The sequence below is a fragment of the Pseudophryne corroboree genome, chromosome 12 (assembly GCF_028390025.1).
Source record: "Pseudophryne corroboree isolate aPseCor3 chromosome 12, aPseCor3.hap2, whole genome shotgun sequence".
Lineage (NCBI taxonomy): Eukaryota > Metazoa > Chordata > Amphibia > Anura > Myobatrachidae > Pseudophryne > Pseudophryne corroboree.
The window spans coordinates 66,365,470-66,379,973 of record NC_086455.1 but is presented as its reverse complement, the minus strand read 5'-3'; the positions used below and the strand labels follow the sequence as shown (position 1 = coordinate 66,379,973).

At 41.5% G+C, this 14,504-nt stretch overlaps 1 protein-coding gene and 1 long non-coding RNA gene across 2 annotated transcripts in view; one reads left to right on the top strand and one right to left on the bottom strand.

Annotated features, from left to right (window-relative positions):
* The window catches only part of LOC134980132 (uncharacterized), a 163,226-nt gene that overhangs the window by 69,924 nt on the left and 78,798 nt on the right, over nucleotides 1-14,504 (top strand). The window lies entirely within an intron of this gene.
* LOC134980683 (tyrosinase-like) overlaps nucleotides 1-14,504 on the bottom strand; it is a 126,896-nt gene that overhangs the window by 52,805 nt on the left and 59,587 nt on the right. Inside the window, exon 2 of the mRNA XM_063947607.1 lies at nucleotides 6,706-6,919. Coding sequence (XP_063803677.1) covers nucleotides 6,706-6,919 — 214 coding nt within the window. The remainder of the gene's footprint in view (nucleotides 1-6,705; nucleotides 6,920-14,504) is intronic.

The window sequence follows — 14,504 nt, the reverse complement described above, 5'->3', positions numbered from 1 at the left end:
GACTGTGTATATAATAGGTATTGTCATGTTGGAATAAAGACAGAAATTTTTATCAATAATTCGGGTAACTGTAAGTGGATGGAGAAATTTGTCCTACTCCATCGTTTAGAATATTAGCTAATAGGAAAACTAACTCTCTCCTTCACTATTTCCCAATCTCATCCTGCTAGTTAAAAACAATAGTTAAGAACAATAGTTAAAAACAATAATTGACTAGACCACATATTTGATGATGAATTATGTTTTTTATTTGTACTGTTCTATATGAGTCACATAGACATAAAACTTGAATATCTGTGTGAAATTAGATGGAAATAAACTATGCATCACATTTCAGTGAAATTTGTCCCAACAATAATACTGTTATATGTGTCACAGTTTGAAAATGTAATTTTTATGAAAGTTCAATAATTGTAGTTTGAATGAATAGTGTTCGATGCGCTGATATCCGCATTACAAACTTAAAATGAGGCCTGGAGTGCTGGAATTGTATAGGCGCGGCAAGACCGCGGTGGATCTAATACGCATGTGCATGCGTTACACACGGGGACCAAGGTGTGGAATGCAAAGAGAGTGCAGGCGCAGTAGTATGATCGGTGGTGTTTAAATAGAGGACACAGAGGGACATTAGTTCGCTTCTAAGGAAGCCGCTGATTCCGGAAGGAGGTGGGGAAACGTGTCAAGTGTTTATCTTATTGGAGTCTAAACCATTCGACCGCCAGCTCTACATTACAACCTGCAGCACACCAGTACTGGAATTCTTTTTACCAGTGATCCCCCAGAGATGACTGCAATAAAAGGTTAAAGCACCAGCAGCCGGAGAGAATCATTTGCAGCAGACAGAGCATGGAGAGCGGCGAGACCACATATTGTCTGGCCAGACTAAAAACAAATAGTGCACTTATTATATTGGATTTCCTATCATATGCTGATCACAACAGGAATGATATGATGAACATATATTGGTTTCATTTGAACTATAGCATCACACATTTTTTAGTCTTCTAAATAAATTGAGATTAATTGGACATTCCGCCCCTGTGAAGACAGTGCTGCTACAAACACCGGACCTGATGAATGTGAATTGTTTATATGATTGCATTATTAGCAAAGTTTTTTAAATAACCTGTATTAAAGGAGAGATATTAATTAAAGTGGTTTTCAAATGTATGATCTAGCTACAAAAGTAGATAACTGAAAGGAAAGTGGTGCTATAAAAGTTACATTTGTTGCCAGACATATAAGAATATTGTGTATGAGAGAGAAAACTGTCCGGTGGTTATTTATAATTGATTTTTTTATGCATATTTCAAATAAATGGAATAATTATCTCAATTCCTGTGCGCTGTAATACTGTTCTCTTTGTTCACCTTTTTAATATACATTTTTCAGGGTTGAGTAACCCCTGCATTACTAGCAGAACAGGACTTGATTTGGTCAAGAACTTGGAAAAGTGTTGTATTTTGACTTGTGCCCTACTGATGCCAAAGACTATGATAAATTAAAACAAGAAATCTTAACTCAATTGGGAGTCACAGTATTTGTTCAAGTTCACCACTGGGAATAACAAACGGAAAAGCCTCACAGTTCTCAAATGCATAACTTTTCATCCTGGGGAGGCTTTTCCATTTGGATACAGCCAGAGTCTCTAACAGGACCATAGATTGTGGAATGGGTCATTATGGATTGATATCCCTCCCTACAGTCCTACACAAGTGGATGAGCCCTGCAGACCATAAAATAGTAGACCAATTGGTTGAATTAGTGTTGAGGTATATGGCGGCTGAGGAACTATTAAGTGTATTCCACAAGGCCCTAGTCCCACAGTATGCCAGGAATTTTTGTATCAAGTGACTAAGAAAGGGGAAAATATTGTGGAACAATTGATAGTCCCCAAGATATATAGAAGAGACCTAGCTCATTGTCACATAACTGCAGGTCACCTAGAAGTACACAAAACCACTGAGAGAATTTTACAGAAGTTTTTATGTCTTGGTATCCTTAATGAGGTATCTGAATATTGTGCATCATGTCCTCAATGTCAGTATCATGCTCCAAGGCCACATTTTAAAAGTTTTCTTGTCCCATTACCCATTACTGAGGTTCCGGTTGAAAAAATAGCTATGGATTTGGTTGGATCTCTAATAAAATCTGAGCAATCAATATATTTTGGTGATAATGGATTGCGCTACTAGATACCCAGAAGTGATACTATTGCACAGTAAGTCAACAAAGACCATTGCTAGAGAACTAGTATATGTTTGTGGCAGGTTGGGAAAACTTAAGGAAACATGACTGACCAGGGTACCCCATTTATGCCAAAAATCATGAAAGAATTATGCCACCTGTTTAAAATTACTCAGTTAAGAACTTCTGTGTATCACCCCCAGACTGATGGGTTAGTGGAGAGGTTTAACAAACAGTGGATAAAGATGGAAGAGCTTGAGATTATTTACTACCTTATTTATTGCTGGCCATAAGAGAGGTTCCCCAGTCCTCCACAGGGTTTTCACCTTTTGATTTGTTGTACAGGAGACACTCAAGGGGATTACTTGACATTGCCAAAGAGACGCTGAAGGGGTACTCAACTCCATATTAAGCTGTTATTGAGCATGTTTCTCAGATGAAGAAAAGAATTGCTGCAGTGGTGTCAATACTGAGAGAGCATTTGGAACAGCAGCAGGTGCATAATCACAATGCCCAGTTTACTCCTGGGGACAGAGAGCTTTTTCTGGTTCCCACAGTAGAATAAACTTTTGGCTAAATGGCAAGCACCCTTTGAAATCACAGAAGTGGGGGAGGTTAATTATAAGTGTACCAGACTGGGAAAAGAAAGCCAGAACAGATCTAGCATGTAAATCTTATAAAACCTTGGAAGGATAGAGCAGCTATGTCAGTCATCTCAGTCCCTCCAGTAAACCCAGTGCCTTTCGTTCCCAAATTAACAATAGCTAAAACCCTCTCAACTGTTCAACAGCAGGAGGCTAAAGAGTTTCTCATATGAAATAGAGTTTTGTTTTCAGACCTCAGGCTAAACAGCAGTCATTAAACATGACATAATCACTGACCCATGGGTTAAGGTTAACTTAAAGCCCTATAGAATACAAGAAGCCCAATGGGAATCAGAGTCTAAAGAAATGTAAAAAATGTTTGAGTTGGGTGTAATTGAAGAGTCACATAATAAATGGTCAAGTCCCATTGTGCTTATTCTGAAGCCGGACAGGAGTTTATGCTTCTGCTATAACTTTTGTAAATGTAATATTGTGTCAAAGTTCAATGCCTACTCAATGCCTCAGGTGGATGAACTTATTGAAAGATTAGGAACAGCAAGGTACTTGATCACTCTAGACTTAACCAAAGGGTATTGGTAAGTGCCATTAATCAAGAATGCAAAAGAAAAGCCAGCTTTTCTGCACCAAAAGGGTTGTTCCAAAGCAAGATGTTGTCATTTGGGTGTAATGGGGCACCTTCCTTTCAAAGGATGATGGATAGAATTCAAAGGCCCCATAGACAGTGTGTTGCTGCTTATCTGGAAGATGTAATCACCTATAGTCCTGATTGGCACTCTCACTTACCCAGGGTACAAGCAGTGTTGGACTCCATCGGAAAAGCAGGATGAACAGCCAACTCCAAAAAATGTTGTCTAGGGATGGAGGAAGTATCTTGGATACTGCATAGGCAGAGGTTTGATAAAGCCGTAAGCTAATAAAATTGAGGCAACATAAAATTGATAACGACCTTTACAATGGAAAAAAGAAAGTTACTGTATGGTTAAATGAAGTCCTGAAGCAGAAAGAGCTTTTTATGAGTTGAAGGTAGCATTGTCTATCCATCCAGTTCTGATGACACCTGACTTTCAAAGTGAATTTGTGGTGCAAACTGATGCATCGGATGTAGGGATAGGTGTGGTCCTGTACCAGAACAAAGAGGGTGAAGAACATCTTTCTTATTTACTTAAGCAGAAAGTTCAATATACATGAGAGAAACTATGTCACTGTCTAGAAAGAAGCATTGGCAATAAAGTTGCCATTAGAAACTCTCAGGTACTACTTGCTGGGAAGAAAATTCATGCTGATCACTGCAGACACTTTGTTTCATGTGTTTTGTTTGGGGGTTACCAGTGGTAGATTACCATATAGGCAGAGTAGGCAACAGCCAGTGCCAGTGCCAGATTACCAAATAGGCAGAGTAGGCAACAGCCAGTGCCAGATTACCAAGTAGGCATAGTAGACAACACCCTTTCAGGGGCACCACGACAATGGATGAAAATAATTTTTATTTGATCTTGAAAGAAAATTACAATCAAGCTTTCTTAAATTGTTTCCAAAATTGTTTCCATAGAAACAATGAATCAACTGAAAGAAACAATAACTTTACATTAAAGACTCTATAGAGAAAATACTGTATTAGTGTAATATACCCATTAACAACTTAAAGTACATACTGTACCACATCAGATACACATTACAGTTTTCAGATCGTAAACTGTTGGTTAGTAAAATGACAAATGTATTAGGAGATAATTTGCGATGGGGACCCCGAGATTTTGACTGCCTTGGGGCCTCCACAAGGTATAATCTAGCACTGATGGCTGCAGTTGTTCCATGCAACAGGTCAAAACAAACGGGGTGGGGGATATGTAATTAATAGCACTGGTAAAGTGATAAATTGGAGATATGTTTGTCCCACGTGTTTGACCTGTGTGATTTAAACCCACCAGGAATATGTCTGTTTATAAAAAAATAGACTTTATTAGAGTTTGGGCGGTTAGTAAAAGCTGGTTAAGAGCTCTTGAGGGGTATGGGTGGAGAGAGATGGTGGGCTTCTTCTATGTGGTCCATTTCAGGTTTTACGCCTTCAGCCTGAGGTTAGTTAGTACCTGCACCTTTAAGAGGCTGATATTAGCTGGGTCAGGGCTTTGCTCAGTGTCTCAATACCTAAGTAGTGTACTGTGCATATGTCTATGTTTGTGGTAGGGGCATTAGGTCCTAATACTCTGAGAGAGGGAATTTATTATGTTTAGTTAGTGCCCAGATGGGCTAGGATTTTATTTTATGCTTTGTACTGCACAATAAAACTAGCCCCCGGTTAGATTGCATGAAAACGCTGGAGTGGTGTGCTGTTTTCCTGGCTGCTGTGTGTTTGGTGGTGGAGATATTTTATCAGTGCTTTACCAATAAACATAATTGTGTCCTTAGTTAAATATGTCCATTGTACATATTTTATTGATTACAGTCTAAAGAGCAGCATTTACAATACCAGTGCACATGTTTGGTTGCATGTATTATATGTAACATAGTATCTGAGGTTGAAAAAAGACAATTGTCCATCGAGTTCAACCTATTTGTGGTCTCCTATGCATGATGATTTGACTAAAATTTCTGACTGATGCTGCTGTCAGCCGTTGCATTTTATCCCTATTTATAGTAACTATAATGCATGACTATGCACCATACCCCTGGATATCCTTATCCATTAGGAATTTATCTAACCCATTCTTAAAGGTGTTGACAGATTCCGCCATTACAACTCCCTCGGGTAGGGCATTCCAAACACGTATTGTCCTTACCGTGAAAAAGCCTTTACGCCGTATTGTGCGGAATCTCCTCTCCTTTAACCTGAGCGAGTGTCCACGAGTCCTCTGTGTTGATCTAACCAAAAACAGGTCCCGCGCAAGCTCTGTGTATATTGTCCCCTTATATATTTGTAGATGTTGATCATATCCCCTCTTAGTCTCCGCTTTTCCAATGTAAACATGCCTAGTCTTTCAAGCCTTTCCTTGTATTCCATCGTCTCCATGCCCTTATTAGTTTGGTTGCCCTCCTCTGTACCTTTTCAAGCTCCAGGATATCCTTTTTGTAGTACGGTGCCCAGAATTGTACACAGTATTCAAGGTGTGGCCTCACTAGTGATTTATATAACGGGAGTATAATACTCTCGTCCCTAGCATCAATACCCCGTTTTATGCACGCTAATATCTTATTAGCCTTCTTTGCTGCAGTCCTACTTTGGGTACTACTGCTTAGCTTGCTATCTATGAGGACAAAGTAACGCAGACACTTTCCTGTAGATGATGCAACTACTTCCAGCTGTGGAAAAATGAGAATAAAGCACATTACGGGCTCAGTAAACCACGCTACACGCCCGGGATATTTAGAGGATTACCACCCTGTAAAACAGCCTCATGATGGGCAGGCAGTGACGAAGTACCTGTAGATTAATCAAACACTCAACATATATTGTGCCAAACTACAGCACACAGTTTGGTGGACACTGACATATAGGTAAGGTGTGTTTTTATTTAGTACTCACCAAAAAAAGTATAGATTTTTATTTAAAAGTAGAGGCCAAAGGAACTTTTTACCCTGAGCAATTTCATACATGCTATGGTACGCAAACTGAGATAGTCCTTACACTGCATCAGCCCTACTTTAAGGCCCTACTGTAAGGGGCTATATTAAACAATTGAGTGTGGATAATATCAATACAGAGGAAACACTTTGGGGGAGATCAGTTGCATGTGAGGGGCTTCCGGCATCACATATCGGTAGTGTAGTGCCAACACTGAAAGTTTTGATATCCCAGTGGACGTGATGTGCTATTCTGAAACAACACTTCATGTCAATGCAGACAAATTTCTCCCTCTCAGTGTTTTTTTTCAGTTAGAGTTATTATAGTAACAGCATATAAGAATAGCATGCCCACCTTCCAAGCAGTTCCGGAAGCTTCTCTGTGACATTCTGTTGTATGGAGGAGTATCAAAGTCTTTCCATTTGAGTGTGTTCTCCACATCTTTGAAGGAGGGAAGACGTGTGGCTTTAGGGTCTGCGCCTGGCTTTCTGTGCAATTTTTCCATCTGACAATAATCGCCAGCTGCGGGGCAATAGGCATCAATATAATTGTACCCACTGCAAATAGCCTGAGGAAGTAAACATACAGTATATTTAATACCATTTCCCAGTGGTACAGATAACAGGGTATTAGCAGCGTCACAGATATTCTCAGTCACTCTTCCAGATACTGCTTCACAGATGGATGGAAACACCAGCAGATACCAATCAGCAAGAGGGGAAAAAGTTGTGGGGTGTCCTGGATTGTATGTGATTGTCTCACATCCTACTTTGTACTACCTTCAGGCCAGGTCATGGAGGGCTGCATCTACACGGTCCAGTAACATGGTCGACATTTACCATGTCAATATTCATAATGTCGACACTGCCCTGTCAACATTAGTATGTCAACATGTTTTGACCAGGCACCATGTGAAATGTCAATATCTCCAGAGTACCGCCAGGAGCAATAGTAGCCACTGTGAGGGCTGGGGTTAGGCTGCAGGGCATTAGGGTAGGATAGAGATAAGTGCCCAATGGAAGATTCGGGGCAAGGATGTAGCCAGAACTTTGTGGTACATTATAATGCCTTCGTTCATATTATGTAACATTATTATGCCCTCCTTTTACATCACATTACAATGAGCAGGTCCAAGGTTTACCAAAACATATTGTAGAACCCTAGGCAAAAGTTTGTAAGGGCACTCATGTACCACCAAATGGTGTAAAATGTATATGACACAAGTAACTTTGGCAGGGAATGTAGCCCCCTCTCAGCTCTGGGCCCCGTAGCAGCTGCAGTCCCTGCACTTATGATAGCTACACTCTTGGTTAGGAGTAGAGATTAGGGATAAAAAATGTACTAACTACAAGGGTGTAACACCCTGTAGAAAATCAGGAGCGCTGTCTGCACTGATAAAGGAGACTACTTAGTACCATACAATTAGACTAGTGACAATGTCAAAATCATTAGCAGATTTTTATTAAAAAATGAATAAAATGTATTATTATACAGTAATACAACCTGAATGGCCTTCAATCAACCTAAATATTACGTAATTGATATCATCATACAACCAATATATAAACAACCATTATTATGGCTAAGCGATACTATGTTTATGAGGCTTGGAATTTAATGTGGCTACAGTTACTAATGTCCACTTGTTGGAAAATGAACAGGCTATGATTAGCATTCCAAACACTGAATGTGTTTGGGGATCCTCAGTTCTTTAAACGTTCCAATTCGAACATGTGTGCACACATATAGCGATGAATTAAATATTTACCATCCAGTAATGGCATAGGTTTACCTCCAGGCTAATGAATAAAGCTGTGACAGTCCCGAAAAGACTCCCTCTGCTGGTGCTTTACCGTCAGTTGCAGAATATCCGGAGAAGATGTAAATGGGTACTCGTCCACAGTATTCAGGCTCCCTCTGCTGGCAGTCAGCCGAAATTGCAGGTGCACTGATAAGTTATCAACCACACGACGGTGTTTCAGTCGGTGAAGGGAGGTAAATGTCCTGGATGGCGGTCACTCAAAAACGCGTTTCTCCGCCTTCTCGGTCCTCTCAGCGGCTTCCTCAGTTTGAAATGACCGAACTCGCCAGGCTATGTTTATATAGCCACCCTAATTTGTAATTCCCGCGGCCGTCCGCGCATGCGCACTCCGGCGTGCGTTCCAAGCCTCATTTTCGTTCTACTTCTTAAATAGACTCCGGTAGCCATATTGGATTTGCCTGTCAGGTCTCACTTTCGTATGTAATTAAAGGTCTCTACCATGTAATCCAAGCCTCGTTTTTGCGTTAAGAAGCTACATCAAGCCTCTCTTTCATGGACTGTTTAATCTTAATCATATTGTGTCTGAGCCTCGTTTCTAGCCAAATTAGGTTGACCTGCATCACATGATCAGTGCAGTTTATTATCAATCTCAATTCAATACATTTACATAATACTTTAAATAATAAAAAATATATAAATAAATAATAAAAAATAAAAAAAGTCATAACAGAACACGCTCATAAAAAGTGCATAAAATTTAATATGTACCCATATCACAGGTACAGGTACTATTTTCAAAAACCCTTTCCATTTGTAAAGTGCATCTACATAAATGCATAAAATACGAAGTCTCCATCTCCATCTTTCTGTATCACAAGGAACCGTGCAATCTCTGTATATATTTACACCACTTTTTTCTTGAATTTAATTAAAACCATTAAATGGCAGTCAAATTATTGTTTCATCACGTGTGATGTAGAATCACTTTATTCAAATATCGAACACCACTTGGGGATTGAAGCAGTAGAATTTTATTTGGCAAGAGATCCCAATATAGGGGAGGAATTGAGAGGGTTAATTTTGGAGAGTATTAGGTTCATATTACAACACAATTATTTCATTTTTGATAAACGGTATTATTTACAGTTGAGGGGGACGGCCATGGGGACCAGATTTGCTCCGAGTTTCGCCAACCTGTTCATGGGGCGGTTCGAGGAACAACATGTGTGGGGTGGCGGTCTCGGGGCGAGTCTGGTCCTCTATGGCCGTTTCATAGATGATTTGTTTTTTGTTTGGGAGGGGAGCACTGAATCAGCGGAGTCATTTATTATTAGTCTTAATCAAAATAAATTTGGTATAAAATTTACGGGGCACTGTCACCGTACACATGTGACTTTTCTGGATATAGCGCTAAAAATTGAAAATGAAAGTATAGTAACCAGCACGTTTGTTAAGGAAGTAGACCAGAATCGGTATTTGCACTATAAAAGTAGTCATTTACAGCGATGGAAAGACAATATACCCAAGGGCCAGTTCCTTCGGGTAAAAAGGAATTGCTCCTCGAATGAAGGGGCGAAAGAACAAATGGAATCTTTATATGGGGCATTCTTGAGTCAGGGCTATCCAAAGGATGTGCTGGATAAAGCCTTGAAGGAAGTGGAAGGGCTAAAGAGGGACACCTTATTGGATATTACTGGATCCGAAGTCAGGAAAAACCTGAATAAAAAGAAGATAGATAGGACAACAAGTTTTGTAACAAAATATAATACGAGCGCATATGAGATAAAAAAGATTATAAAAAAGAATTCTTCATTTCTTAAACTGGATGAAGTACTGAATGCCAACTTAGAGCTCAGCGAACAAGTCATCTTTCGAAAATCTGATAGCTTAAAATCTGTACTAGCACCCAGTTTTTTTGACAGACCTGGCGAGAAACCTGCATCATTAGGAGCACAAGGGGGACAAGTTGATACTTGGTTACCCAAACCTCCGAGTGGATTCCACAAGTGTGGGAGAACAAATTGTGTAACATGCAAACACACAGCTAAGAAAGTGACACAATTCTCCTCAAATATATCAGGTGAGAAATTTAATGTAAAAAGTTTTTTGAACTGTAGGTCAACATACGTTATTTATGTATTGCAGTGCGGCTGTGGAGCACAATACGTGGGGCGTACCACTCGGACGCTCCACGTCAGATTTATGGAGCACAAACGACAGATAAATAAAAAATTAGGGAATACTCACCTTTATCGTCACATATTGGATTGTAGTGAGGGGTCAAGTGAGAAATTAAATATCATGGCCATTGAACAGGTAGCAGTAACCAATAGAGGGGGGGATAGGTTTAGGAGGTTGTGTAAAAAGGAGGCATTTTGGATTTTTAATCTCAAAACTCTGATCCCCCAGGGTCTGAATGATTCGGTTGAGCTCAATAAAATTTAACCCTCCTCACCCAAACACCCCTCCCCGCCCTAAGACCATCCTCTCTTCCCCCCCCCACCCTCACTCCCTTCTCCCCCCTCTTCCCTCCCTCCCCTTCCCCTCCCCCCCATCCCCCTTCCCTACCCTCAACCCCTTTCTCCCCCTCCCACCCCCCCCACCCTTTTCCCCCCCCCCCCTTTTTTTTTCCTTTTTTTCTTTTCTTTCTTCTTTTTTTTTTTTTTTCTTTTCTTCCCCTTGTTTTTGTGGAAAAACGTACACCATGAGATCAGAAGATTATAAGTTATATTAATATATAAATTTGTAAATATATACAGAGATTGCACGGTTCCTTGTGATACAGAAAGATGGAGATGGAGACTTCGTATTTTATGCATTTATGTAGATGCACTTTACAAATGGAAAGGGTTTTTGAAAATAGTACCTGTACCTGTGATATGGGTACATATTAAATTTTATGCACTTTTTATGAGCGTGTTCTGTTATGACTTTTTTTATTTTTTATTATTTATTTATATATTTTTTATTATTTAAAGTATTATGTAAATGTATTGAATTGAGATTGATAATAAACTGCACTGATCATGTGATGCAGGTCAACCTAATTTGGCTAGAAACGAGGCTCAGACACAATATGATTAAGATTAAACAGTCCATGAAAGAGAGGCTTGATGTAGCTTCTTAACGCAAAAACGAGGCTTGGATTACATGGTAGAGACCTTTAATTACATACGAAAGTGAGACCTGACAGGCAAATCCAATATGGCTACCGGAGTCTATTTAAGAAGTAGAACGAAAATGAGGCTTGGAACGCACGCCGGAGTGCGCATGCGCGGACGGCCGCGGGAATTACAAATTAGGGTGGCTATATAAACATAGCCTGGCGAGTTCGGTCATTTCAAACTGAGGAAGCCGCTGAGAGGACCGAGAAGGCGGAGAAACGCGTTTTTGAGTGACCGCCATCCAGGACATTTACCTCCCTTCACCGACTGAAACACCGTCGTGTGGTTGATAACTTATCAGTGCACCTGCAATTTCGGCTGACTGCCAGCAGAGGGAGCCTGAATACTGTGGACGAGTACCCATTTACATCTTCTCCGGATATTCTGCAACTGACGGTAAAGCACCAGCAGAGGGAGTCTTTTCGGGACTGTCACAGCTTTATTCATTAGCCTGGAGGTAAACCTATGCCATTACTGGATGGTAAATATTTAATTCATCGCTATATGTGTGCACACATGTTCGAATTGGAACGTTTAAAGAACTGAGGATCCCCAAACACATTCAGTGTTTGGAATGCTAATCATAGCCTGTTCATTTTCCAACAAGTGGACATTAGTAACTGTAGCCACATTAAATTCCAAGCCTCATAAACATAGTATCGCTTAGCCATAATAATGGTTGTTTATATATTGGTTGTATGATGATATCAATTACGTAATATTTAGGTTGATTGAAGGCCATTCAGGTTGTATTACTGTATAATAATAAATTTTATTCATTTTTTAATAAAAATCTGCTAATGATTTTGACATTGTCACTAGTCTAATTGTATGGTACTAAGTAGTCTCCTTTATCAGTGCAGACAGCGCTCCTGATTTTCTACAGGGTGTTACACCCTTGTAGTTAGTACATTTTTTTGGTCTCTTTGAGGATTACAATTATCCTTTATTAGGAGCAGCAGTGAGCACTGATATTCGATCTCCATTTTTCTGTTAGGAACCAGCGCCCCAGAGTATACACACCAGTCCACACACGTTGGTGTGGGAGTGGTTGTGTATACAAAAAGGACGTAGATTAGGGATAAGGTTAAAATAGTAACTTAGGCCACTACTCTATCACAGGCTTGCATGAGATGTAACAGTCACATGGCCGCTAGGACCCGGATCCCGCGTTGGAGCAGCTGCAGCCATTAGGACCAGGTAAGTAGCTGCTGGGCCACAAGGGACATTAGGGTTACAATTTATGATGTGTACATGTCATCTGCTGTTATGCCTACATGTCCAAATTTCAACAATGTTAACATGATGTTGATCTCATACATGTCAAAAAGATAACTGTCAGCTTAACATACCACAGCCCTACCGATGGTGTCACTAGATATCACTCTGAAGGTAGAAAACAGCATAACACACCCATAAATAATGAAAATGAAATTTAAATTATGTTTATCTGCATATATAATTATATTTTTTAAATGTAGGCGCACCCATTCTGCTTTTGGCCCCAAATATCAAATTACTGTATGAGAAACATTTGTATCTTATTTGCATGGATTTGCATTTGAACTAATGACATAACACTGAAATTGCATTTCCTTTTGTAGGATTTTGAGAGGAGGGGGCCCACCTGTAATCGGCACACGTGCCCCCTCTTCTCTTACAACACCCCTGATACCCCCTAAATATGCAATGCACAGGGCAGAGCTGACTTGTGTAATACCCTGAAGTTATTTAAAATGGGGACCCCTTATTTTTTTTTTTAGAATAAGTCCCTTATCAGGTAAAAAGCACAGGGCTCATAGAATAACATGGGCTGTGCACTAGAAACTCTGGCAGCTTTGCTTAAGGAGAAGTTTGGCGCCACTGCATTCTATTTTTAGCCCCTCCGCTCAGTAACTGAATTCCCCAGGAAGACTGGCCCCACACTGATTGGCCCCCTGGGGTTGCAGGGTAGAAGATCCCCAGGACGGGCTGTTGCTGGGGTCCAAGGGCCAGTCAACCTGAAGGACGGGGGTGGCGCTGGGACCTGAAGTCCTTATCTAGAGCCCCTCAGGGCGGGAGAGTGGGCTGTCGCCGGGAGAGGGGAAAGAGAGTCCTGCCGGAGCTGGGAGCGCTGCCCTGCGGGGTGAAGGAGAGGCTGCCCTGGGAAGGAGAAGAGCGCGGCTTGCCTGAACGCTGGACCGGGAACTGGAGCCGCCAGGAAAGGAACGCGATGAGAGAGACCTCCGGTGCCTGCCCAGGACCCCTATTGGACGAAGTCGGCCGTGTCACCGCCTGACGAGGAGAGTGAGGAGCCGGGAGCCGTGCGGAGGGACATCCACGAGGACGGAGGCTGTTCGTCGCCGCCAGCCAGCCGGGACCCAGGAGGCCGTACCGCGGAGCATCGAGGACAGAGGAACGGGCAGTGCGCAGGACGACCCCAAGAAGAGGACCCCATCGAGGACCTTGGGGAGAGGACCTGAGTCTGCGGCTGAAGATCGGAGCGGAAGAGGGGTCCTGTGTCAGCGGCTGCTTCAAGGGTGCATCCCCGGCGCGGTGCTCTGCATCCCGGGTGGCGCCGAAGACCGAGGCGATCGGAGGTGGCAGAAGCGCCGCAGCTGGTGGTGAGACCCTGGTGCCCAAGTAACCCTTCCGCTGCCAGAAACTCTGCCTTTAGTTAACCCTTTCGCTGCAAAACTTTGCAGGTGCCAAACACTAAGTTAAATACAGGGGGTAGGCTCCCCTTAACTCCCCTGTGCCCCTGTTTAAACTTCTTCCGCTGCATGAACTCTGCATTTGGGGCATTATAGATTTGTTAAGGGGTAGGTTCCCCTGTCACCCGCAAGACTGAGTCATCAAGGGGTAGGCTCCCCTCAAGTTATTAGTTCCCCAGGTTATAAAAAAAGGGGAAGGGAGGTGTATTCCCTTATCAATGTGAATGTACTTTTCTGCTATTGAGATATGCTGGTACTTATAGTTCTCTCATGCAAGCTCCGCCCAGCAGTGTTAAAGTTAATGTGAATGTACTTCTCTGCTATTGAGATATGCTGGTACTTATAGTTCTCTTATGCAAGCTCCGCCCAGCAGTGTTAAAGTCAATGTGAATGTACTTTTCTGCTATTGAGATATGCTGGTACTTATAGTTCTCTCATGCAAGCTCCGCCCAGCAGTGTTAAAGTTAATGTGAATGTACTTCTCTGCTATTGAGATATGCTGGTACTTATAGTTCTCTTATGCAAGCTCCGCCC